At 40.0% G+C, this 24325-nt stretch overlaps 2 protein-coding genes and 1 pseudogene across 8 annotated transcripts; all 3 read left to right on the top strand.

Moving 5' to 3' along the window:
- The first annotated feature begins 477 nt into the window (after positions 1–477).
- On the top strand, positions 478–3385 carry LOC102790416 (uncharacterized; annotated as a pseudogene). The gene is made up of 3 exons (XR_015716801.1): positions 478–732; positions 2335–2456; positions 2576–3385. The product of XR_015716801.1 is annotated as an uncharacterized LOC102790416 (transcript).
- A 2637-nt stretch (positions 3386–6022) lies between these two features.
- On the top strand, positions 6023–17641 carry LOC102796407 (uncharacterized). Of its 5 annotated transcripts, none has more exons than XM_087832131.1 (3): positions 6023–6220; positions 8186–8449; positions 9637–11678. In XM_087832131.1, exons 1-3 carry the CDS (start codon positions 6025–6027, stop codon positions 10536–10538), a joined length of 1362 nt encoding a protein of 453 aa, XP_087688257.1. In that variant the 5' UTR covers positions 6023–6024; the 3' UTR covers positions 10539–11678. The 5 variants fall into 5 exon arrangements, with proteins under 5 accessions (XP_087688257.1, XP_087688254.1, XP_087688255.1 ...); XM_087832128.1 differs by lacking the exons at positions 6023–6220; positions 8186–8449; positions 9637–11678 and adding exons at positions 12544–12696; positions 14441–14684; positions 15986–17641; XM_087832129.1 differs by lacking the exons at positions 6023–6220; positions 8186–8449; positions 9637–11678 and adding exons at positions 12847–13280; positions 14441–14684; positions 15986–17641.
- Positions 17642–22288: 4647 nt separating this feature from the next.
- Positions 22289–24018, top strand: LOC148097444 (tripartite motif-containing protein 16-like). Of its 2 annotated transcripts, XM_087832114.1 has the most exons (2): positions 22289–22641; positions 22801–24018. In XM_087832114.1, the coding sequence occupies exons 1-2, from the start codon at positions 22289–22291 to the stop codon at positions 23960–23962; spliced, it is 1515 nt and encodes a 504-aa protein (XP_087688240.1). In that variant the 3' UTR covers positions 23963–24018. The 2 variants fall into 2 exon arrangements, with proteins under 2 accessions (XP_087688240.1, XP_087688239.1); XM_087832113.1 differs by having other exon boundaries at positions 22289–24018.
- Positions 24019–24325: the final 307 nt, after the last annotated feature.

Below are 24325 nucleotides of genomic sequence, written 5' to 3'. Positions count from 1 at the left end.
ACAGTACACAAAGCTTCACCTGGAATTGCTCTAATATTCCTGAGTAATACTAAACTCCCTACTAGACCACTCTGGTAGGGAGTATAATTCATGTCTTTGAAATATATTTTAAATAATTGTCTAAAATAACTGAAGCTTTAATATATATGTATACCCGCTGGATTTCTATCACATGGCAGCACCAGAGTCCACTTTGGTTTGCTCTGCTTCTGTTTTTAAATCTGAGAATATTTATGTAGAAATCATGACAAAGAGCTGCCTCTGACTATCTTGGCCACGTCTCCCTTGAAAAAGAGGTTTTTAATCTCAATGGGATCTTCCTGGTTAAATAAATGTAAAAAAAATAAAATAAAAGAGATAAATGGGATAAAGTGAAACGGCTTTTAAAGTAGAGCCTCCAGCAAAACTCAAAGGATGAAGCTGGCAGCGGCTACCTGAACGTTTTATATTCTGAACTTTGTTTCTTTGTTTAGTCAAGATTTCCAACAACAACATGAAGTGTAAAGAAGAGGAGGGTGTGGATGACCAGCAGGCCTATAAGCAAGAGAGGAACTCCAGCGTGGACCAGGAGGACCCGAAGATTAAAGAGGAAGAGGAACCCTGCATCAATCAGGAGGAAGAGCATCTTGTACTGAAGCAGGACGCTGAAGGCTTTATTGTCTGGACTGGGGAAGAGCGACGCAAACTACTGGACACCATCTGGAAACCTGGAAATTAAGTTACACAGAATAGGTATGTAAAGCTGTAATGATCTTAATAAACTTTGACTTACGTATTCTAATCAGAGATGAAAGTTGCATTTATTTTAAAATACACAGGGCCAGCTGCAATATGTAGCATGCAACTTTTTTTTAACTGTTTAACATTAGACCTATACTGCATGCCACAACATTTAAATGACTAAAACTAAAGAGTCTGTTGCTTGAGAAGACAGACACTGCTTTGAGAGTCTAATTAATGTTACAACCTGAAAATGAGCTTAGAAAGAAGTTAATTGTAGATTGTGTCAAAAGTAAACACAGTGAAAACCATGTACACACATTCACGGCAGCAGAAGATATCAGATTATAATGAATATGTATTTAACTTTTAAGGTTACCTGCCTAGTTTGGCTATTTTACAAAAAGGTGTTTTCTCAAATCCCTGAAGGTCCTGGTTAACAGCTAATCATTAAAATTCTCCTGTTACATTCTGACTTCTGAAATTGAAGTGATTGTTTTACTAGAGAACGACACTTCACTCTGTTGGAGCCACAGAAACACTGTGTTCTTCCTGCTTTTACAGCTGTGTTAGTGATGCTTCTTCTTCCTGGTGACGGACACTAACGCATTAGTGAAAAATTCTCCATCCATAAACAGATGATCGCGTACTGATCTTTTTTGTCATCTGCAGAAGGTTTTATTTACGCCCAAAATGTAATTGACCGAAATGCTTGTGGAAAACATAACTATCTTTGCCACACACAAACAGATTCACTCAACGTGTTGTGAGTCTGCAGCTGTACATGCAGGCAGGCTGATAAACAAAAAGGAGGAGATCTGATATCATATAAACTCACTTCAGATATCACTGAGAGGTACAGGTAACACATTTACGCAGGTCACCCCTCAAAAAAAAGGAGTCAACAGTCACCTGACGTCATAAAAAGTGAGACAACAGAGGAAATAATATCTGGTGTGTTGACTTGGCAGGGATGATAAATGAGAAAACTTGAGAAATTAGAAGCACAGTAAGATGCCACCTGATACCTGACTTTTGTGATGTTCTTCATCATTGATGCATGCATCTCTCATCCAGTTAAACGATGCCTCAGCAGCACGGAAATATACAAAATTGCATATTAACTACTGCCTGGTTAAGATAAGTGTGGTTAAATATTTATATTCTGTTTACTAAAACACAAAATTACTAAATTGAAATTAAGTTAATCATATCAGAAGAGTGTTTTTCATTGTGCTTGGAGGTATGGGAAAACGTTTCCCATTGTAGTTTACCACAAGAGAACACAAGCCAGAGCAAAACAACACTGCCCTTACATGCCTTATAACTGTACCAAAACCAGACGTCCACTACTAAATTAATTTGAAAGAAAATGCATATATGCATTATGTGGTGTTATATATGCATGCATATATAACACTACAAATGTCCACATAGTGAGCTGAACTTTGCTAATCAGCAGTCATTTGCATCAAATAGTTTGCCACATTTGTGCACTTTAAGTTTCACTGGACTATGTGAGCAACGTGCTCATAATGTAGTGAACTGCTAATGGTTAAGACTGGATTATATTTTCTCAAATGTTCTTTTTTTTTGTCCCTTTTGTTTCCTCAGACCTCCCACAACAACATGGCTGTAAGGAAGAGAAGGGTCTGGACGATCAAGAAAGGACCCAGGAGGACTCAGCGCTTCCACAGGTTAAAGAGGAACCAGAGGATCTTAGCAGCAGTCTGGAGGTAGATCGGATTGTACTAAAGCAGGATGCTGATGCCTTTATAGTGACTGCTACTTATGAGGAAAGTGAACCAGAACCAAATGTGACCAACTCCTTTCTCATAACTCTCCTGATTCACAGAGACGAGATCAGGAAGAAGGCGAGGATGTGGACTCAGGATCAGCAAGAAATGCAGAGCTGAAGAAAAGGAACCATCACAGAAATGGACGTCACAGTACCATAGTAGACATCTCTTCAGTGTCAGATAGTTACTGTAAAGCTAACACAAGTAAAAAGTCTGTAAAATGTGGAACTTGTGGAAAAACCTTCCCGTTTAAATCCAGACTGACTAAACAGCACACAGAGGAGAAGCCTTATTTATGTAGCACCTATGGAAAAGGATTCAGTTACCAATCACATTTGAAACGTCACCAAAGAATTCACACAGGCGAGAAGCCTTATTCTTGTACAACCTGTGGACAAAGTTTCAATCAGATGCCCCAACTGAAAACTCACATGAGGATCCACACAGGTGAGAAGCCTCACCCTTGTAACACCTGTGGAAAGAGATTCAGTGACATGACGAATTTGAAAACTCACATTAGAATTCACATGCCTGTGAAGCCACATTCCTGTAGCAATTGCGGGAAAGGTTTTGTTCAGATGATACACTTGAAAAGGCACATGAGAATTCATACTAGTTAAGTTTTAAAATGTGGAATGTACTTTATTATAGAAAAACAAGAATGGATAAATAATTTATTGACACTTGTATTCTATAGCCAAGATTACATCACTCTATCCAAAAGCTGGAAAGTGACACAAATAAGTAATTATGGATTTGAACAGTGTTGTCCGTTATTTCCCAATGTTTTCTTTATGTTTGACACTGCTTACATGAAATCAGAAAATGTTGTTTTAATTATTTAAATAAACATATCTCTCTTTTTTTTTTCTGCAAATGTGGGCTCTTTATTTCTTTCAGAGAGAGATATAGAATGAGAAGGATTTTTTTACTCAGATCTTAGAATGATACCGTCACGGCTGCGGTGGCAGACGTGTGGTGAGTGTGAGAGAGGACCCAGACGCTGGCACTAGCTTGGACGTGAGCGAGCTTTATTTACACACTGGTGGCACAAACAGAAACACGGCGAGCAAAACAAAACCTAAAGGTGACCTAAACTGGGAATGACTAACAAAACTAACCTAAACAGACAACTGTGGGAGAAAACGCAGGAAAGAAACACAGACAGACTAGCAACGAACATGAGAGAACACACACTATAAAGATTTGGGAAAGATGGGAAAAGATTTGGTGACTTATCAGCATCTAGAAAACACAAGAAAATCCACACAGGTGAGAAGCCGCATTCTTGCAGCACCTGGGATTCATTCAGATGATGCACTTGAGAAGGCACATGAGAATTCATACTGCTTAAACGTGTAAGAATGTGGGAGAGCGTAGATGTAGTACTGTGATGATGGTAGAGTTCACATGTGTAAGAAGCCAAATCCCTCCAGCACCTAAAGGACATTTTTTTTCTTTCTCTTTTTTTCTGTTTTGGGGGGGGCAATTATGGTATAATTATTTATTGGCTTATTATGATTTAGAAAAAAGCCTGATTTTATATTTATTTAAACTGATAAATGAATTCATTATTATTTTTCTTGTTATAAACTGTAGAGCTGACGAGCATCGGTTCTAGATGGAGCCTTTTGGTTGAGAGAAATGAGCACAAAAAATATTACTTGAGGCATCTACACGGCCACATTAAAGCACTGAAGGTTTGACAGCCTGATCCATACTGGTTGCTGGTTTACTTCTCACAAAAGTTTAAAGACTTTTACTAATCTGCAGTCACATTTACATAAAACATGTTAAAACACTTCCAGCAGACCACTGAACTTCCTCAGTAGATATAGTCTCTGTGATCTTACCAAAAACAGAATTTTTGTGAAATTTTATATATTTTTTAAATATAATTTTAGGCTCTGGAAGTGATGGCCATCAATTATAGATGGAGATTTGTGTTATGGAAAAAACATTTACAACCAGGTTTCGACTCCTTTGTTGTTCAGTGAGGAGGCTACACAGGACTAAAAGCTGGAAAATGACAATCAATCAATCAATCAAAGCTTCATTCGGGACCCCCCACCACCACCACCTTACACACACAACACAGACATTACATGGGGATACAAGTCGGAGATCGGTAGCGTTACAGAAAAACACTGAAATATACACTACAATGGGAAAGTACGAGAGGAAAAAAAGAGACCTCTACTCATGCTGTGCTTCCATGGTAGGACAGCATGAGAACAGGAAACAAAAAAAACTCCTCTGCACAAAAAGCACATATTTCACTTTGTGAAAGACATGACAAGCCACAGGATTGGGTGGGGGGTGAGGAGTAATCCGAAGTGAACATAGCAGCCGCCCTGCACAGCGCTACCATTCCAGCGCGGCACACAGACCCGCCGTGTTCCCCCGCAGAAGGCGTTTGGAAAGGGAGGGGGATGAGTGTGTGCTTATCAGTGTAAGTGTATGTGTGTCCATAGTTAGCTGAGACAGTGTCCTTCGCCCTGCCAGGCTAAGTAAACAGTCCTCCAGCCAACCCAGGTGGCCTTGCATGGAATGGGAAGGAACAGACTAAACACAGTCGTTATCAGGGTGTTTTTTTTTTCAGTTTTTATCTTTTACTGGGCTGTACTGCAGCGCCTCAGCTCATTCTGTCTGAAACTTGCAGCTTTAGCTCTGTCCACTGTTAAAGCCCCTCTCCTTGCTTCCCATTAGCTCGGGGACACAGCCGCAGTTAAAGACAATTCACTTAAAGGATAAAAATATGGAAGCACCTCTACCGCCAGCCCAATATTTGCCTTATTTTTGAAACTATATAATTTACTGTAATCTGTCTCTATAATGTGATCACACCAATGCTGAAGGAACAATAGCAGTCTATGGAGCAAAGCAAAGCATCCACGTGTTATCAAGGAAACACCCTTTACTGTAAAATGAGGGAACCAGTTTCATGTATGATTTTTATGTTATTTGGAAGTCTGTGGGCTGGTGGTGTGATGGAGAACTATTTCAGTTGTAGAAGGTGTGAGTCTACAAACTCGTCCAACAACAATATCCGTCCTCTGAGGTTTTGTGTCAGAGCTCTGAGACTCTCAGGTCCTCAGTCCTCCAGATGAGCAGGTATTGTGTCCTTCTTCCCTGAAACCATGACAGAATCCAGACCACATTCACTCAGCCGCTCTATGCCTGACTTTAGCCTGACTTTAGCTTAGAGACATTGCTGATTTCATTAAACTTCAGTCTTTCATGTTTCATGTTAGTTTAAATCTGAGATTTAGAAAACAGCTGTTTCCTAAGATTGAAAGCAAAAATAAATAAATACATTTTCAAGATAATGGCTCCAAACCAATGACTACAGTCACTGCTCCAAGCATGAAGTTTTGGTGCCTGTGTCCACGTTACTCGCTGCACTGTAAGGATTTGTGTCTGATTGGAATTCTCAGCCTGAGCTGCAGGGGGCGCTCCTTAAGCTTTCCGCAGATCCAACACAAGACGAGGACGAACGGAAACGATGCGTCTGTGTTACGGCTCAGCAATGTCTTCAGTTCAGTATATGAGAGACTTCATCAGGGATAGATTGACTGGCGTTGCTGAAGAAATCTTCTCAGAGGTTAAAAAAACGATCGTCCGGTATGAGGAGGAAATCAACCATCAGCTCAGGCTGCTGGATATCAGCCGGAAACCGGAGATAAAGTTACAAATGATCGGTATGTAAAACTGGGATGACTCACGCAGCACCTAAATCACAGACCAGTTTGTAGAATAAAATGAAGGCGCAGCTCTGAGGTTTTTATTTTTTAGATAAATAATAGAAGTGCTTCTCTTTGTCTTAAACGATAAGCGGCAGTATTTAGGCTGGGCCTTGTAATTTAAAGTTAATGTTTTTAATACCACCGCTTCTGTTTATTCCCAGCTGATACACGTGATTGTAGAGATTATGGAAACAATACCCGATCTGTTATTAGTATTTCAACCATCCATTTACTTTAACAACCAAGTATAATAATCACTCTTCTCATTTCATTTATAACTTTCGTGTAAGTGAGAGATGAAGACTGAGACTGTTAGTTGAGCTGTATCAACATAAAGAGAGCAAACTGTGCTGTAAGTTCATTAAATACAATCGCTTTCAAAGACACAATAATAGGCAGAGTTTTCATCTCTAACGCCCGTATTTAATATGAAATTGAGATCATATTTGCTGCATCCTCACTTTAATTTGACCAAGAAACCGACAGAGTTCCTGCTGTAAAACAAACAAACAAATGCGTGAATGCCTAATTAAAATGAATGCACTTATTTCCAGATGAACTAAAACAATTCTCATGACAAAATGTGCTTTTCCACTGAGACTTCTGGTGTAAAAAATCTCATAAACAACACAATAAATGCTTGCAGGTCCAGTATAACCGAAACTGAGTAAAATATCATGCCTGTGTCACAAGATATGGAATCCACAGCAGAATACAGTGTTAAAAAAAAAGCAAGCGAGGGATCGGGGAAAGTTCACGGCATCCTCTCTCTGGCTACATTCCTCGAACGTTGTCTAGGAAAGTTTTCTTGGCATCAGGGCAACGTTGGTTTGAGGGAAACTTTTTCCAGATCTTTATCATTCAGGGTCATTTTACATCGCCCTCAGCAGTGGCTCAGCAGTCTCTGCTCCAAGTAGGTTTAGCTGTTTATTACACTTTTACACTACGTTATTACACACGTAACAAGATCACATATTTATTTCAACAGCTAATCAAACTTTATAATTTAATGTAATTTCTTTTAATTTAGCTGCTTTCTATATTGTGGTTGCAACCAACACATTTGTCCTCGAGAAGCCCTTAGGGCAAAATTATGGTTCGGCAATGGCAGTGCCTTAGCAGTCCGTTGGCAGACTGTGGGCAACTACTCATAGCCCATCTGTCTGCAGAGATCATCTGTGTGTACAACCAGTCTTTGGTCTACTCATGTTTGTGCTGTTATTAGTCTATCTGCCAGGAGAAGATTGACGATAGACAACAAGGGCCGACATCAACTGAGTGTTAATGTGTTGTGGTTTTCTTTCCTTTAATATCTAATAATAATATACATTTACATGGAATTTTTTCATTTATACTTTTTTAGGTTGGTAGATTTTGATTCCAGTAGGCTGTTTAATTCAGGAAATAAATGTGTATGATCTGTCTCATGAAACACATGCGATCGTGCAAACGTTTAGCATGGAGCTGCACTGTTTGCATTACAGTTGCAATCACCTGTTTATACTAAATGCATGTCCATGTTATTATAATGTATATACAGCATTACAAAACAATATTTTGATGAAAAATAAATAGATTTAATGAACCCTACTGATCAGACTCGTGCCTGTGGACCTCAGTAATATAGTTCACAGGTGTGTGACTTCCTTAATGTGCCACTTACCTACTCTGAGTGTTTTCCCCTCCAACAACAGAAAAGCAGTTCTGACTTAACTGTGGTGTGGGCCTCTGTGAAGGCACCAGTGTCCAACATAAGTGTGACAACTTTGCTAATAAGACTGTCAGAACTCATAGGAATACCTTGAAACATTTCACTCCTATGTGAGGGACATGGTTACATATGCTTTGATATATTTGCTCATGTGTGTTTTTCCATCATCACATTAGTAAATGTTTTCTTGTGTGTTTTTGTTCCTCAAGACCTCCCAGACGAAGATGAATGTAAGGAAGAAGAGGGTATGGATAACCAGCAGGTCTGTAACCAGGAGAGTCACTCCAATCTGGAGCAGCAGGATCCAGATTCTCAGCAGACTAAAGAGGAAGAGGAGGAAATTTGCACCAGTCCGGAGGGAGAACAGCTTGTACTGAAGCACGATTGCAAAGGCATCCTCGTCTGGGCCAGGGAAGACCAGGACAGACTAAGTGACACCAACTGGAAACCTGAAATAAACTTAGACAGAATAGGTATGTAAAACTGTAAAGGTCTTAGAAAAATAAATATGACTCAATTTGGATGCTAATCAGAGCTCAGAGTTACTTTTAGGAAGAATTTAAGGACTGACTGCAATAAGTAACTTTAATGAATTTTTTTTCTAAACTGTGAACATTTAACATTAAACCTACAGTTTGTGTCAGTTGAAGGTAAAAGTACTTTATCCAATCTGAATATAGGGATTTGTTTATTTCACTAAAATTATTTTAAATGTGTTTATTTTTACTGTTGAAGGTTACTAAAACAAGTTGAAGTCCAGCTGAAATCTGTTGGTTGAGAAGGAATAGTTTTGAGATTAGATTACTATACTATTATAAGCTGAAAATGAGATTCAGTGGATTTTAATTAATTAATCGTCTTTGTGGCAAAGGTGCTCAATAAATATAGCAAAACATGAACACAAGTTAATGGCAGCAGAAGCTACAGTGTAACAAAGTGAAGGTTTTTCCTACGTAGAAGAATTTTTGACACCCGCCAAAATAAAACCACAAGAAACAAAATTATACCTGAGTGTAAAAAATCCAAGCATTCTGCAAACGTGTTACTCAAACACCCAGAACAGAGCAGAACATGAACTTGAATATGCCCGATTTCGAACAGTAAGCTCACAAGCCTTCGTTATGACAAGGTTACTGTGCCCTCTCAGTATCAGAGAAAAATAAAGACCCAACAGATTAACTTTTGTTTGTAACAAGAATGTAATTATAGCAGGAAATCCAACATGTTTATTGCTGTTAGAATCATCTGCAGCTAACGCTTAATCTTACACTTCCTCTGGGAACATTATCAATATTTGTTTTTGCTGTCACATGACTATGCAGGCATAAAATAGTGACACAAAAGTCGCACATTTGGAAAAATCGAAAGCAGCCTTTATTTATAAACCATTTTCCAGTCCACTTGTCTTCATGGTAAAAGTGGAGGTTTCTTCCTGTTAAAAGGGAGTTTTTCTTCGGCGTTTATGCTCAGTGTTTGCTGTACAGCTGCATTAATGATGCTTCTTCATCCTACCATCATGAACAATCCTTCCTTCCTGAATGTAGACTGTGGCATTATTTCAGAGTCAAGCAATGCTTTATCGAGACTCCTACGGATGAAGATTAAAATGTATTTTTTTTTCAGATGTTTCAGTTTTTTCTTTTTCAATTTGTCCCTTCAGACCTCCAACATCAGCATGTCTCTAAGGAGGAGGAGGAGGATCTCACAGACCAGCAGGTCTGTAAGCAGGATAAGAACTCCAGTCTGGACCAGGATGACTCAGAACCTCCACAGATTAAAGAGGAAAAGAAGGAACTCTGTACCAGTCAGGAAAGGGAGCAGCTTGGACTGAAGCAGGAGTCTGATAATTTTGTGGATCACAGTGAACCAGAAGCACACAGTGACCGGAAACTGTCTTGCAACTCTCCTGGACCAGAGAGTCAGTGTAACACTGACACAAGTAAAAAGTCTGTAAAGTGTGACACTTGTGGAAAAACGTCTGTAAAATGTGACACTTGTGGAAAAGCGTTTCACGATAAATCCAGACTAACTAAACATTTGAAAATTCATACAGGTGAGAAGCCACATTCTTGTAGCACCTGTGGAAAAAGATTCAGTCAAATTATAAACTTGAAAACTCACATGAGAATTCACACGGGCGAGAAGCCGTATTCTTGTAACACCTGTGGTAACTCATTCAGTCAGAAATCAACTTTGGCACATCACATCAGAATCCACACGGGTGAGAAGCCACATTCTTGTAGCACGTGTGGGAAAACATTTACCTGGAAATCAGAACTGAAACGTCATATGAGAATTCACACAGGTGAGAAGCCGTATTCTTGTAGCACCTGCGGGAAAACATTCAGTCGAAAATCAACATTAAAAACCCACGTGAGAGTTCACACAGGTGAGAGGCCCTATTCTTGTAACACCTGTGGGAAAGAATTTACGGTTTCATCAACATTGAAAACTCATATAAGAATTCACACAGGGGAAAAGATACACTCTTGTAGCATATGTGGGAAAAGATTCATTCAGATTATCCATTTGAAAAGACATATGAAAATTCATACAGTTTAAATGTTTTTACTTACTTACAAAATTTGGGAGAGCTCTAGTTATAATAATAATGATTATTGTTATTATTATTATCTCCACAGTAATAATCTAATAATTGTTCATTATATTTATTCCTTAGTCATTTTCTGAACAGGTTTAAAAGCTGCTAGAAAGTAAGACAAGACCAAAAATATTATATCATTATGGATTCAAGGTCTCTTCATGTGTTGTGGTGTTGACTTTCTTGAGGCGTAAACTTCAGCATGTGCCTGTCCTCTTGAACTGTATTTACAACTGTTGCTTCTTTTTTTAACTTAAGTATTTCAATTAATTCATTAATTGAAAATTTTAAGGTGTAATCTCTGAAATATCAGAGCTCTGTCTTGTTTCACACTTTTTTTCCCTCATATTATTTTACATAAATTCAGAAAATGTTTTTTTCACTACTTGAACTTGCCTCACTCTATTTTACAAGTCTACTTTAATCAATGATGCACACATATGATATTTATGTGCTATAACTGCTGGTTTACAGTGGAAATGTATCATTATTATCTGATTGGAAAAGGCTGCACTCATATAGGAATCATTTTGTATGGAAAAAGAGGTCATATGATGTATCCCCATTTATGGGAATGTGTGCAAAGCTAGCTGTGGTCTATTCCCCACTTGAATCTCCTCATACAGTCCTGATCAAAAGTTTAAGACCACTTGAAAAATGGCAACAAAAAAAAATATTTTGCATGGTTGGATCTTAACAAGGTTCCAAATAGAGCTTCAACTTGCAACAAGAAGAAATGGGAGTGAGACAAAACATTTTGAGCATGCAATTTATTAAAAACCACATTTAAACTGAAACAGGCTGTTTCACAGTTTATCAAAGGTTTGATCTGCCTGTCATGCCAGTAATGTTGGAAACCATCAGGACCATCAAGGTTAAATATTTCTCATCAGAGAATAAAACTTTCTATCACCTTTCAATGTCCCATGTTTGGTGCTCTCTTGCAAAGTCCAAACGGACAGTTCTGTGGCATTCAAGGAGACGAGGCCTTTGAAGACTTTTTTTTGTTTTTGAAGCCCTGCGGTCTCAGATGCTATCTGATGGTTATGGGGCTGCAGTCAGCACCAGTAACGGCCTTAATTTAGGTTGAGGTTCGTCTAGTTTCTACAGACAGCGGTGGTGATATTACTCTCATTCTATGTCCTGTATATGTTATATACAAGGTGAAGTGCTGCATGAATGTAACTGCAACAATAAAGTTTCTGTTTCTGTGGAACACAGTTTTGGGCTTTCTATATTCTCATAGATACAACTTCAATGAGAAATAGTAGAGGGCAGCAAAAGACTAGTGTGGGATCCAGTCTGTGTAACTGAAGAAAATAAGTTATGAAAGTCAGTTTGTGTGCTGAGTTTTATTTTATTGGCAAGTTTTTTATTTTTCCTTTGTTTGTTTTTATCACCATCAGTGATTTTTTATCTGAATTATTGTAGAGAACAGAATTACTAATTTAGCAGATTTACACGATGAACTGAAAAGCATTATATTTCTATGGGTTTTGAACAGAAAATAGGTAAACACACAGGAATCATTTAGTGCTTCTCTTCCTGGAATAAAGTCTGATAACCCTCACTCTTCCTACTGTGAGGCAGAGAGAGCTGGAGTTGAATCGACAAAACATCCAGCAGAGAATCCAGGACAGAGAGAAAGATGTGAAGCTGCTTCAACAGGAGGTGGAGGCCATCAATCAGTCTGCTGATCAAACAGTGGAGCACAGTGAGAAGATCTTCACTGAGCTGATCCATCTCATCCAGAAAAGAAGCTCTGATGTGAAGCAGCAGATCAGATCCCAGCAGGAAACTGAAGTGAGTCGAGTCAAAGAGCTTCAGGAGAAGCTGGAGCAGGAGATCACTGAGCTGAAGAGGAAAGATGCTGAGCTGAAGCAGCTCTCACACACAGAGGATCACATCCAGTTTCTACTAATGGCCTGAGGAGGGCAGCAATACGCCACTGATATGACCAGTTTCCCGGAAATTCAGAAGAGCAGCGGAAGATGCCACAACCCTTACTCTTCGACGTGTTCATGTACCGTTAGCTCGCTTAACAGCGAAACTCTTTAGCTGTTGAAGCAACAGTGCGAGTTTATAAAAGAAAGGCTGACTGCTGCTGAAGAATTACAGGTATGGAAAAAAAAACCTCTGCCCGCGGCGCGATCTGATATCGTCGTGTTGGTGTTGTTCCCAGATCAACATAGTAAATGTTGTTCCAAGATCAACATTGCAAGTGACCAATCAGAATGTTGTGACGTCATTCTTTTGCGACTTCGGGAAAAAGTCGCAAAAGTACCGCCGTAAAACAAAAAACTGTACTTAAGCTGCTAGAAACGGCCTCTGTCTGTCCGCCGATCAACGGATCCTGGAGGTCACTGAACTAACACAGGTGTAGGACTCGTGTAGGACCCTGATCAGAGCTCAGTTTGTAGGCTAACAGACTAAAACCGGGCGTAGAAACGCTCCATTTCTTTAAACTGTAAACTTTGAGTTTTAAACATCCAGTGAAACACACACAAGTGACGTTAGCGGGAGATGAAATCACACTTTAAACTCACATAATAAGAAAAAACGGTCCACTCCGTGCAGCGTGACTGCGTCTCACTCCGCGGCTATACGACAGTCCTCTGCGGTTGCTTCGGCCGGTGGTGCACCTCACCTTCGTCAGCATCCGCAGACTTCCCGAGGTTGAGGCAGGCCCGTTTCTCTAACAGGTGTTGTATTACCAGGTAAGGGTGAGCAGATGTGTCACGGGTGCGGCTTTTCGGTGTTTCCCCTGCGTAGGGAGCACACGCTGGACTGTCCAAATCACGGACCAACAGTATCCCACATTGTTGATTTTTAGTTTACAAACACTTCTTATAATGACTAACTACTCCTGACATTTTTGAGATGTTAGGTCTTTATACAACGAAGTTATAGTGGGATACAAATAATATCAGGCTGATCCTGCCACAATTTGTTCCCCCTGTGTAAATCACGGACCAACAGTATCCCACATTGCTGATTTTTTTGTTCACAAACACTTCTTATTATGACGCATTACTCCTGAAACTTTGGAGGATTTAGCTCTTTATATAGTAAAGTTACAGGAGAATAAAAATAGTTATCAGCCAAAATGTTAATGGTTTATTAAAATAATCCCATCTGATACCCCGTGAGCAATAAATATATAATTTTCTGCTGTAACCTTCAAACTGAATGGTAATGTAACGATACTAATTTTTCACTTTTTCACAAAATGAAAATATCAGTACTTCCTGCGTGCTCCCAGCACAGGGGAAACAAATTCTTTGGCACGACACCGGGACTTGATACCGACAAACCAGGAAGTAATCAGTGTGAATACGTCGCCTACAAACGGCACTTTGTGGGGTTAGCTAAACACAGCAATCTGTCATTCATATTGTTTTGAAAAAGAAACATAAAATAACCTCAGCGTTTAACTGGTGATACTCCCATGCGAATACAGCAATAAGCAAATAACAGTGCCTATTCAAAAGAGGCGAAAGTTAATTAACGGTATGGAAAATATTCTAGTCTTCATTATTATTTCCCCACATATTGTTATTACTCTGATGTGACCTGAGGGTTGTCAAACTGACAGACAAAGCGTCCAGTTTACATCAAAAGCAGAGTCCACTCCACTAGTGGCACCTGTGGGGAAGTGCCATTGCCTAAACAATATTAACCTGTGACACACCTACACCTGGATTCCTAGAGCTTCCTGCTGTGGCAGGTATCTCTTATCAATAAGCAAGCTGCTTATTTTTTATTTGAGCAACATATTCATAGTCTTGCTGAGATATATTTGCTTATGTGTGTTCTCCTATAATCACATCAGATCTTTTTCTTGTGTTCATTTGCTCCTAAGACAACCAACAGCAACATGAACTGTAATGAGGGGAAGGGTCTGGATGTCCAGCAGGTCTGTAACCAGGAGAGTAACTCCACATTGGACCCACAGGACCCACAGGACCCAGAGTTTCCACAGATTAAAGAGGGAGAGCAGCTTGTAGTGAAGCAGGAGGCTGAGGACATCATCATCTGGACCGGAGAAGAGCGGCTCAGACTGCTGGATACCATCTGGAAACCTGAAATAACGACATACAGTAAAGGTATGCTAAACTGCCCTTAAAAATAATGAAGTAACTTTTCTTTTTCTTAGCATAGCAGGAATCTAAGGGCCAACTGCAATAAGTAAAATGAATGCACCTCTGCAGACTGCAGTGTAAATGGTGGCTCTTTGACAGCAACTTTGACATGCAGCAGTGGCTTCACTGTTCTTATACACAAAACAAACAACAAACAAAATTATCCACACGAACTACACATCAACACACTAACTACACTCCAAACATGCTACACATCACAAATCTCTCACATCTTAAAACTCAATCTCTCTCTTCCTACCACTGACCTTAGACAGGAAATGTGACGATAGTATTCCAGAAAAAATTATGGTGTATATTTTTTTTATCACTTTTTTTTTTTTTTTTTATCACATTTACCACTTTTAACACAAAAATGGACACTCAGGGTTGTCTGGGGTTGAAATAGCATCTTGTTGCTATGTGTCATCTTAAATTGGTCAGGTGATTGGTTTACCATGACTACTTTATTTTTCCTCAGCCAATCAGCAGCACCCGTGTGATTGTCCCCCTCAGCTCCTGATTAAATGAAAAATAGTAACGTGTCCGCACCACATTTTCTTATTAGTAACTGTAACAGCGTTGTAAACATAGAAATAGTAATTAGTTATAGTACTAGTTGCTGACAAAAGTAACAGCGTTAGTAACGTTGTTACTTTCAACACCATTATTCCCATCATTGCATTTTAAGGATGCAAAAAAATGTTAATTCATGTGAAAAAAATTCACCAGAATGCAAGAAGTGAAGTGACACAAATCCAACAGCAGAAGTTTCTTTTTTTGTCATCAGTTTAAGTTAAAGATTGTTAAGTTTTTTTCTGTAGAATGGAAATGTGTGAAATTTAATTTGATAAATTCCCAGGATTAATTAATGGATTCATTTTTAGATTCAGTTTTCATAATATACAATTCAGAATTTCTAAAGTGGAAGTTGATCATATAAGAAGAGTGTTTTTCATGGTGTTTGGACGTGTGCAGTCAAAATGTTAAGATATAAGAGGTCAGAGCCAGCAAAGCAGCTGTACCTTATAACACCATTCCAAAACTAAATTAAATTGGAAGAAAACCAATATCTTTAAAATTCATACATATTTAGTATCACAAACATCCAAATACTCAAAAATTTGCTTCAGTGTCCAAATAATTTGTCACATTTGTACACTCTAAATTTCAGTGGTACATGTGAGCAACCTGTTCATAGTTCACAACCATTAAAGTACTGCTAATCGTTAAAATTAGAATATATTTTTGTCCACTTGTCCCTTCAGATCTTGCGCAGCAGTGTGTCTTTAAGCAAGAGGATCTGCATGACCAGCAGGTGTGTAACCAGGAGAGGAACTCCAGTTTGAACCACGAGGACCCAGAACTCCCATGGATTAAAGAGGAACCAGAGGAACTTTGCACCAGTGAGGAAGGAGAACAGCTTTTATTGAAGGAGGAGATTGATACCTTTATGGTGACTTTTGATGAAAGTGAACATGAACCAAACAGAGACCAGCTCCTTTCTCACAACTCTCCTGCACCAGAGAGCCAGCATCAAGGAGAAAATGAGCATGTGGAATCAGAATCTACTAGAAAACCAGAGCTGAAGAACAGTAACAGTGTAAACAACTCTCCAGTGCCAGAGAATCAGTGTAAAACTGACAAAAGTAAAAAGTCTCTAAAATGTGACACTTGTGGAAAGACTTTTAAGTATAAATGTCACTTGACAAAACATGTAAGAATTCACACAGGTGAGAAGCCTTTTTCTTGTAGCACCTGCGGGAAACGTTTTGGTCAGAAATATGGACTGGAAACTCACATGAAAATTCACACAGGTGAGAAGTCACATTTTTGCAGTATCTGTGGAAAAGGATTCAGTCAGATGATAAACCTGAAAACTCATATGAGAGTCCACACAGGTGAAAAGCCATATTGTTGTAGCACATGTGGAAAAACCTTTAGAGTCTTGTCAGCCTTCAAAACCCACATTAGAATTCACACAGGTGAGAGGCCATATTGTTGTAACACTTGTGGGAAACGATTCACTCAGCAATCTGGACTGGAACATCATATGAAAATTCACACAGGTGAGAAGCCACATTCTTGCATTACCTGTGGGAAAAGCTTCAGTCGTATGAAGTCCTTGAAAACTCACATGCGAATTCATACAGGTGAGAAGCCACATTCTTGCATTACCTGTGGAAAAAGTTTCAGTCATATGATGAACTTGAAAACCCACATGAGAATTCATACAGGTGAGAAGCCATATTCTTGTAGCACCTGTGGGAAAAGATTTAGCGATTCATCAGGATTAAAAAAACATAAAATGATTCATACAGGTGAGAAGCCCCACCCTTGTAACACCTGTGGAAAGAGATTCAGTGACATGACAAATTTGAAAGCTCATATTAGAATTCACACAGGTGAGAAGCCATATTGTTGTAACACTTGTGGGAAACGATTCACTCAGAAATCTGGAGTGAAAATTCATATGAAAATTCACACAGGTGAGAAGCCACATTCTTGCATTACCTGTGGGAAAAGCTTCAGTCATATGACGCCCTTGAAAACTCACATGAGAATTCACATGCCTGAGAAGCCACATTCCTGTGGCAATTGCGGGAAAGGTTTTGTTCAGATGATACACTTGAAAAGGCACATGAGAATTCATACTAGTTAAGTTTTAAAATATGGAATGTACTTTATTATAGAAAAACAAGAATGGATAAATAATTTATTGACACTTGTATTCTATAGCCAAGATTACATCACTCTATCCAAAAGCTGGAAAGTGACACAAATAAGTAAAAGTCATTATGGATTTGAACAGTGTTGTCCGTTATTTCCCAATGTTTTCTTTATGTTTGACACTGCTTACATTAAAACAGAAAATGTTGTTTTAATTATTTAAATAAACTTATCTCTCTTTTTTTTTTTGCAAATGTGGGCTTTTTATTTCTTTCAGAGAGAGATATAGAATGAGAAGGATTTTTTTATTCAGATCTTAGAATGATACCGTCACGGCTGCGGTGGCAGATGTGTGGTGAGTGTGAGAGAGGACCCAGACGCTGGCACTGGCTTGGACGTGAGCGAGCTTTATTTACACACTGGTGGCACAAACAGAAACACGGGGAGGAAAACAAAACCTAAAGGTGACCTAATTTGGGATGCACGCTTCGTGGTCCCATATATCCCACAATTCATAGCGCGGTGGTGGGTGTGGATAATTTTGCCGCAAAATACGGCAGAAGGCAAAAGTAAGTACTGAATATGATGTCACTTATTTATGTGCGAATGTTTAATAATGAAGAACATTAAAACATTAATGTTGGCCACATGTTGGCAAAGTTATGTGACATTAGTAATGTTTTAAAGCCTCTACTTCTAAATATATATATAGTCGACCTTAATCTTACAGAGAATGTGATGATTTTATGGATAATTAAAGTCAGTCATATATCCACAAACACAGCAAGCTGAAAGTCAGTGATGCTGCTCGGTTTGCAGTCCTGAATGTCACGGCACAAGCAGGATTCACTGCACTGTTAATGTTAGCTATGTTATATTGCTGCCTCTGTTCGGTGGTGTCGAGCCAAACGGACTTTAACGTGTGTTTGAACGAGCTGATGGTTCACTTGTTAAGCTGAAAGAAAGATGCTTTAATTACAGGATTCACATATGTGTCCACTGTACCATCTGGGAACTCTTCTTGTTTAGCACTCGTAATAACACAAACAAAATCCTCCTTCTTTTGTGCTGTTTTGTAGCAGTGTATACACCTGAGACTGTCACCTGTCTGTCTGTCCTGCACTCTCTCTCCTTTTCTTTCTCTCTGATTGTGGAATAAAAGTGAACATTTATTTATAAGTTACACTTGTGTTTGAATCCTGCAGCTTATCACACATTTGATTTCCATGTGTGACAACTGCAAGTGTCCAGAGTGAGGACAGACTGAGGGACCCACTGCTGCACATCATCTGTGAGGCTTTGCACCCCTGATGATCCACCAGGACAAACTCAGCAGTGTGTGAGGAAGAGGAGGAGGAAGAGCCAGCAGCAGCTATATATATATATATATATATATATACGTTAAGCCAAGAGCGTTTCTTTCCACTTCTTCCATGTAAAGGTTGGCTACAATAGGTGACCATGTTTTTGTTTGTAAAAACCCTCATTGTATTTAAAATATGTGGTGGTAAGGCAGAAGTCTAAGAGTGTGCAAATCTAGTTGGGGGTGAAGCTGGTTTTGTCTTCCTGCTGTCTTCTTGTAGTCGTTTTCTGACAGTCTCCACTGCCTCCGTGGTGGGTATGTAAGTGAAGAGAGAGACTATATCAAAGGACACCATTGTTTTATCTGTGCGCAGTGTGAGCAGTTGCGGTGACACCCTCACGACAGTCTTCACGACGCTTGGTCGGGAGGATTTCAAACCTGTTTGAAATCCTCCCGACCAAGCGATTGATGATCGGGAGCTGGTCGTGAGGTGTTAATCGCTTCTCGTTACCCCACGTATACTACACGATGCATGACGCACGATGAAGGCCAAACTTGGGCCGATCACCAAAATGGTTGCACGACTCAAAAATCGGCTCAAGATGGGCCAAAAATCGCACAGTGTAAGCCCAGCATAAGTTTCTGGACCTTGTTCGTGAAGTCGGTGGAGTTTTTGATGTGATTTGGGGTGTTCCCCACAAGGGGTGCTAGGATGGTAGCAAGGTGTTTAGAAATGCTGTAGGTGGGAGAGTTTATGCTGCTAACAATGGGTCTGAGTGGGATCCCATCTTTATACCCACACTTGGGTATGCCATCCCCTGGGTATAGATGGGGTGGCTGAGCAGGTCAGCCACTAATCAGAAGGTCGGTGGTTCGATCCCAGGCTGCCTCCTGGCTGCATGCCAAATATCCTTGGGCAAGATACTAACCCCATGTTTGCCTACTGGTGGTGGTCAGAGGGCCCGGTGGCGCCTGTGTCCGGCAGCCTCGCCTCTGTCAGTGCGCCCCAGGGCAGCTGTGGCTACAATGTAGCTTGCCATCGCCAGTGTGTGAATGTGAGTGTGAATGGGTGAATGACTGAATGTAGTGTAAAGCGCTTTGGGGTCCTTAAGGACTAGAAAAGCGCTATACAAATGCAGGCCATTTACCATTTATAGATGATGATATGTAGGTCGGTCAATGATTTTGTCCTTTTCAAATTCTTGAAGGCAAGCGATAACTTTCTTTTTGTAGCTGCTTGTCTGGTCTTGTAGGTATTGTTGACACTGAGGAGTGTAGTAATCTTTGTGTGGTAATTAAGAACCACGGTGCACCTTCCCTTGTCATCTGTTAATATGGTGATGTTGTGGTCTTTGCTTAGTGAAGCAACGGCCTTCTTTTCTTGTATTGTATGGTTAGATGGAGGAACTTTAGCACTGGAGAGGGTGGCTGAAACTTTCATCCTAATTTGCTCTACTTCTGTTTGTGATATTTTATTCATTGTGGCGGTTTCTGTGGCTGTGATGAGGTTCATTATGGGAATCTGTTAAGGAGAAATGGCAAAATTGAGTCCTTTGGCTAGTACTTTCTTGTCAGGTTCAGTGAGATTACTGTCTGAAAAGTTCTTCACCCATTTTCCTGACTGTCTTCAGGTGTGAAGTCTTCCTGTTCTTCTCTGTGTAGTGTAGGTTCTGATTGAGAAGTAAATGTTTTTGTTAGTAAAATGTGGAATTTCCTGAGTTGTCTTTCTTAAATTTCTTAAATCTGGGACTCTCCACCATTTGACCTTAAAACCGAAGAAGCTTCTCAGATCAGAGGTGAAACGTCTTCAAGCAACTTAAAGAAGTCCAGACACTTCTCTTTCCAAGCTCTTTAAACTACGATGACCTGGATGACTGAGAACCTTCACAGGCATATCTTCCAGGTAAAATTTGAAAACATGGGTGCACCACCCCAGCTAAATCAACACAGGTTTTAAACTGTCTAAGTTATCAGATAATTCACCTGAACAGTTTAAACAGAGCTTAAGTAAGATGTAGGCTAAAGGACAGGAAGCAGACTGCAAAAGATGTGTTTTGTCATGGCTGTGGTGTGGTTAGCACACTAATAAATATATTTTGGTTTTGCCCTGATATACATGTAATTAATCCTCTGTTTTCGGTGTACAGATAGGAAAGGTTGCAGGCCAACCAATGCTACATTCATCATCAGAGAATAGGATCAGTTCTTACACTATACGGAGCTGCTGGTGGTGAAGGTAAAAAATAGGCTGGAAGTAAAGGTTCCTGTATGAAGAGGAGAAGGTTTGATAGTGTTTTCTTAAATGTTACTGAATTTTAAAGAACAGCTGCAGTTAATAGTGTGATTGGGGGTACAGCAGGGAAGCTTGATGTATTCATATGACTTTATCTGTGAGACCTGGTTGTACAGTTTAGCTAAGTGGAGTTCTTCAGTTTGCAGTGCTGTAGTGTGATGCCCTGCAGTGGTACATTTGTTCTCTGTGTTGATCACCTGTACCTGTTTCTAACTGGTGTGGTTACATTGAATCTGATATTGATACTGTACTGTACATACTGTAAGGTATACTTTCTGTACAATGCAAAGTGCTGCATTAATGTAACTAGAACAAAGTTTTGGGATCTCTTCAGTGTCACACACGAGACAAGTTTCATTACAATAGTGTCATGGTCCTGAGTTTGTGGACTCAGTGGTTTTGTTTTGATTGTTATTATCTTTTGTTTCAGTTTAATTCTGTTTAAGATTTTCTAGTTCTGAGCTTTTAGTTTCCTCTGTACTGTGTTAGTATTGTGTCTCTGTGTTCATGTCATTTCCTGTTTTATTTTGACAGTGCCATGTCCTACGTTAGTATGTCTAGTTTTGCTTCCCCTTGTCTTGTTATGTCGAATAAATCCCAGCTCGGTCTCCCTCGTGTTTCTCATTCCCTGATTGCTCCTTTGTGTATATGAGCACTGTGTTTTCTCCTGCTTGTTGCTGGTTCATCTGTGTTATCTCCCTGTGTTTCCCTGCGTCTCTGTTTAAGGTTTCAGGTTACTTTTGTTAGTTTTTTCCGGTATAGGTTATCTTTAGGTTCTGCTCATCCCATCGCCACTTCTGTTTGTATTTCCACCGTTTAAATAAAGCTCACTCACATCTTAAGCCGTGCCTGCATCTTGGGTCCTAATTCTCACACTCCACAAATAGGGCTTAACTGTCAAAAATAACTTGAATAAGAAACAGTAGAGGACAGCGAAAGGCCAGTGTACCATCTAGTCTTCCTAACTGAAGGAAAGTAACTAATGTAGAATAATGTAATAGGTAATGTTTTCTTTTATTGCCAGGAGCAGTTTGGAAATTTCTTTCTTTATATTTTCCCTGTTGGTTTGTTTTTATAACTAAAAACTAAAAAATGAAGAAAAAAAAGACACAACCCCCAAAAAAAGAACCCAAAATGAAACTCAGCACCTCCTCTCTATCCATGTTCCCTCCCCTTCCGATCTGCACTTATAAGAGCTGACAGGCCCCATTAACTGTAGAAACACAAGTTTTTTAGATCAGAGTTCAGAATAGTTTCAGTTATAAGGAAGTGAAACTCACACAGTCACTGACACTCAGAGAAGAAATGGCGACGAAAGGAGTTCAGCTGGACCGAGAAACTTTTTCTTGTTCGATCTGTTTGGATCTACTGAAGGATCCGGTGACTATTCCATGTGGACACAGCTACTGCATGAACTGTATTAAAATCCATTGGAATACAGAGAATACAAAGCAAATCTACAGCTGCCCTCAGTGCAGACAGACGTTCACACCGAGGCCTGTCCTGGTGAAAAACACCATGTTAGCAGTTTTAGTGGAGCAGCTGAAGAAGACTGGACTCCAAGCTGCTCCTGCTGATCACTGCTATGCTGGACCTGAAGATGTGGCCTGTGATGTCTGCACTGGAAGGAAAATGAAAGCCTTCAATTCATGTTTAGTGTGTCTGGCATCTTACTGTGAGAAACACCTTCAGCCTCATTATGATTCACCTACATTCAGGAAACACAAGCTGGTGGAGCCCTCCAAGAAGCTCCAGGAGAACATCTGCTCTCGTCATGATGAGGTGATGAAGATGTTCTGCCGTACTGATCAGCAGAGTATCTGTCATCACTGTTTAATCGATGACCATAAAGGCCACGACACAGTCTCAGCTGCAGCAGAAAGGACTGAGAGGCAGAGAGAGCTGGAGGTGAGTCGACAAAACATCCAGGAGAGAATCCAGGACGGAGAGAAATATGTGAAGCTGCTTCAACAGGAGGTGGAGGCCATCAATCAGTCTGCTGATCAAACAGTGGAGCACAGCAAGAAGATCTTCACTGAGCTGATCCATCTCATCCAGAAAAGAAGCTCTGATGTGAAGCAGCAGATCAGATCCCAGCAGGAAACTGAAGTGAGTCGAGTCAAAGAGCTTCAGGAGAAGCTGGAGCAGGAGATCACTGAGCTGAAGAGGAAAGATGCTGAGCTGAAGCAGCTCTCACACACAGAGGATCACATCCAGTTTCTACACAACTACCCCTCACTGTCAGCACTCAGTGAGTCTACAGACTCATCCAGCATCAATATCCGTCCTCTGAGCTACTTTGAGGATGTGACAGCAGCTGTGTCAGAGGTCAGAGATAAACTACAGGACATTCTGAGAGAGGAATGGACAAACATCTCACTGACAGTCACTGAAGTGGATGTTTTACTGTCAGATCCACCAGAGCCAAAGACCAGAGCTGAATTCTTAAAATATTCACGTGAAATCAGACTGGATCCAAACACAGCACACAAACAGCTGTTATTATCAGAGGGGAACAGAAAAGTAATAGCAATGTATCATCAACAGTCTTATTCTAATCATCCAGACAGATTCACTGAATGGTTGCAGGTCCTGAGTAAAGCGAGTCTGTCTGGACGTTGTTACTGGGAGGTGGAGAGGAAAGGGATAGGAGTTTATTTAGCAGTTGTGTACAAAAATATCAAAAGATCAGGAAATGAATGTGCATTTGGACGTAATGACAAATCTTGGGCATTAGACTGTGATACAAAGAGTTATACATTTTGGTACAACAATTATAAAACTCCTGTCCCAGGTCTTCCATCCTCCAGAGTAGGAGTGTACCTGGATCACAGAGCAGGTATTTTGTCCTTCTACAGCGTCTCTGAAACCATGACTCTCCTCCACAGAGTCCAGACCACATTCACTCAGCCGCTCTATGCTGGACTTTGGCTTTACACTGATTACGGAAACAAAGCTGAGTTTATTAACCTTAAATAGACTAAAGTATTTCATTTTGGTGTGTTTTTCTTTTTTCTCCATCATTGTTGTGACATCTCTGCACTGCACAGAGCTCAGCTGTCAGTCAAACATTATAGGTGGTACCTTGACGCCTTCTTGTTATTCTCTTGATGTTTTTGAGGTTTTTGGTTTTTTTTAGGTCGAGCTCTTTCCTGTTTAGAGGCTATCACTACCCATGATGATTTTTTATTTACAAGCCAATATTCTATCCTTCTACAGCCTCCCTGAAACCATGGCTCTCCTTCAGATTCCAGACCACATTCACTCAGCCACTCTATGGACCGCTTATACAGAACTGTAACAGCTGCAGAGCTCTGTGAACTCGGATAGACGGGGGAGATC

The sequence above is a fragment of the Neolamprologus brichardi genome, chromosome 18 (assembly GCF_056152115.1).
Source record: "Neolamprologus brichardi isolate AB-2024 chromosome 18, ASM5615211v1, whole genome shotgun sequence".
In the NCBI taxonomy this organism is placed as follows: domain Eukaryota; kingdom Metazoa; phylum Chordata; class Actinopteri; order Cichliformes; family Cichlidae; genus Neolamprologus; species Neolamprologus brichardi.
Note: the sequence above shows the minus strand (reverse complement) of the source record. Positions and strands in the feature narration are given on the sequence as shown.

Excerpts from the sequence above, each read along its gene's own strand:
- LOC148097444 (XM_087832113.1), top strand. The coding sequence starts at position 22,289 with ATGGCGACGAAAGGAGTTCAGCTGGACCGAGAAACTTTTTCTTGTTCG.
- LOC102796407 (XM_087832128.1), top strand. The coding sequence starts at position 14,456 with ATGAACTGTAATGAGGGGAAGGGTCTGGATGTCCAGCAGGTCTGTAAC. Across the intron at positions 14,685-15,985 it reads AATAACGACATACAGTAAAG|ATCTTGCGCAGCAGTGTGTC; the intron begins GTATGCTAAACT and ends TTGTCCCTTCAG.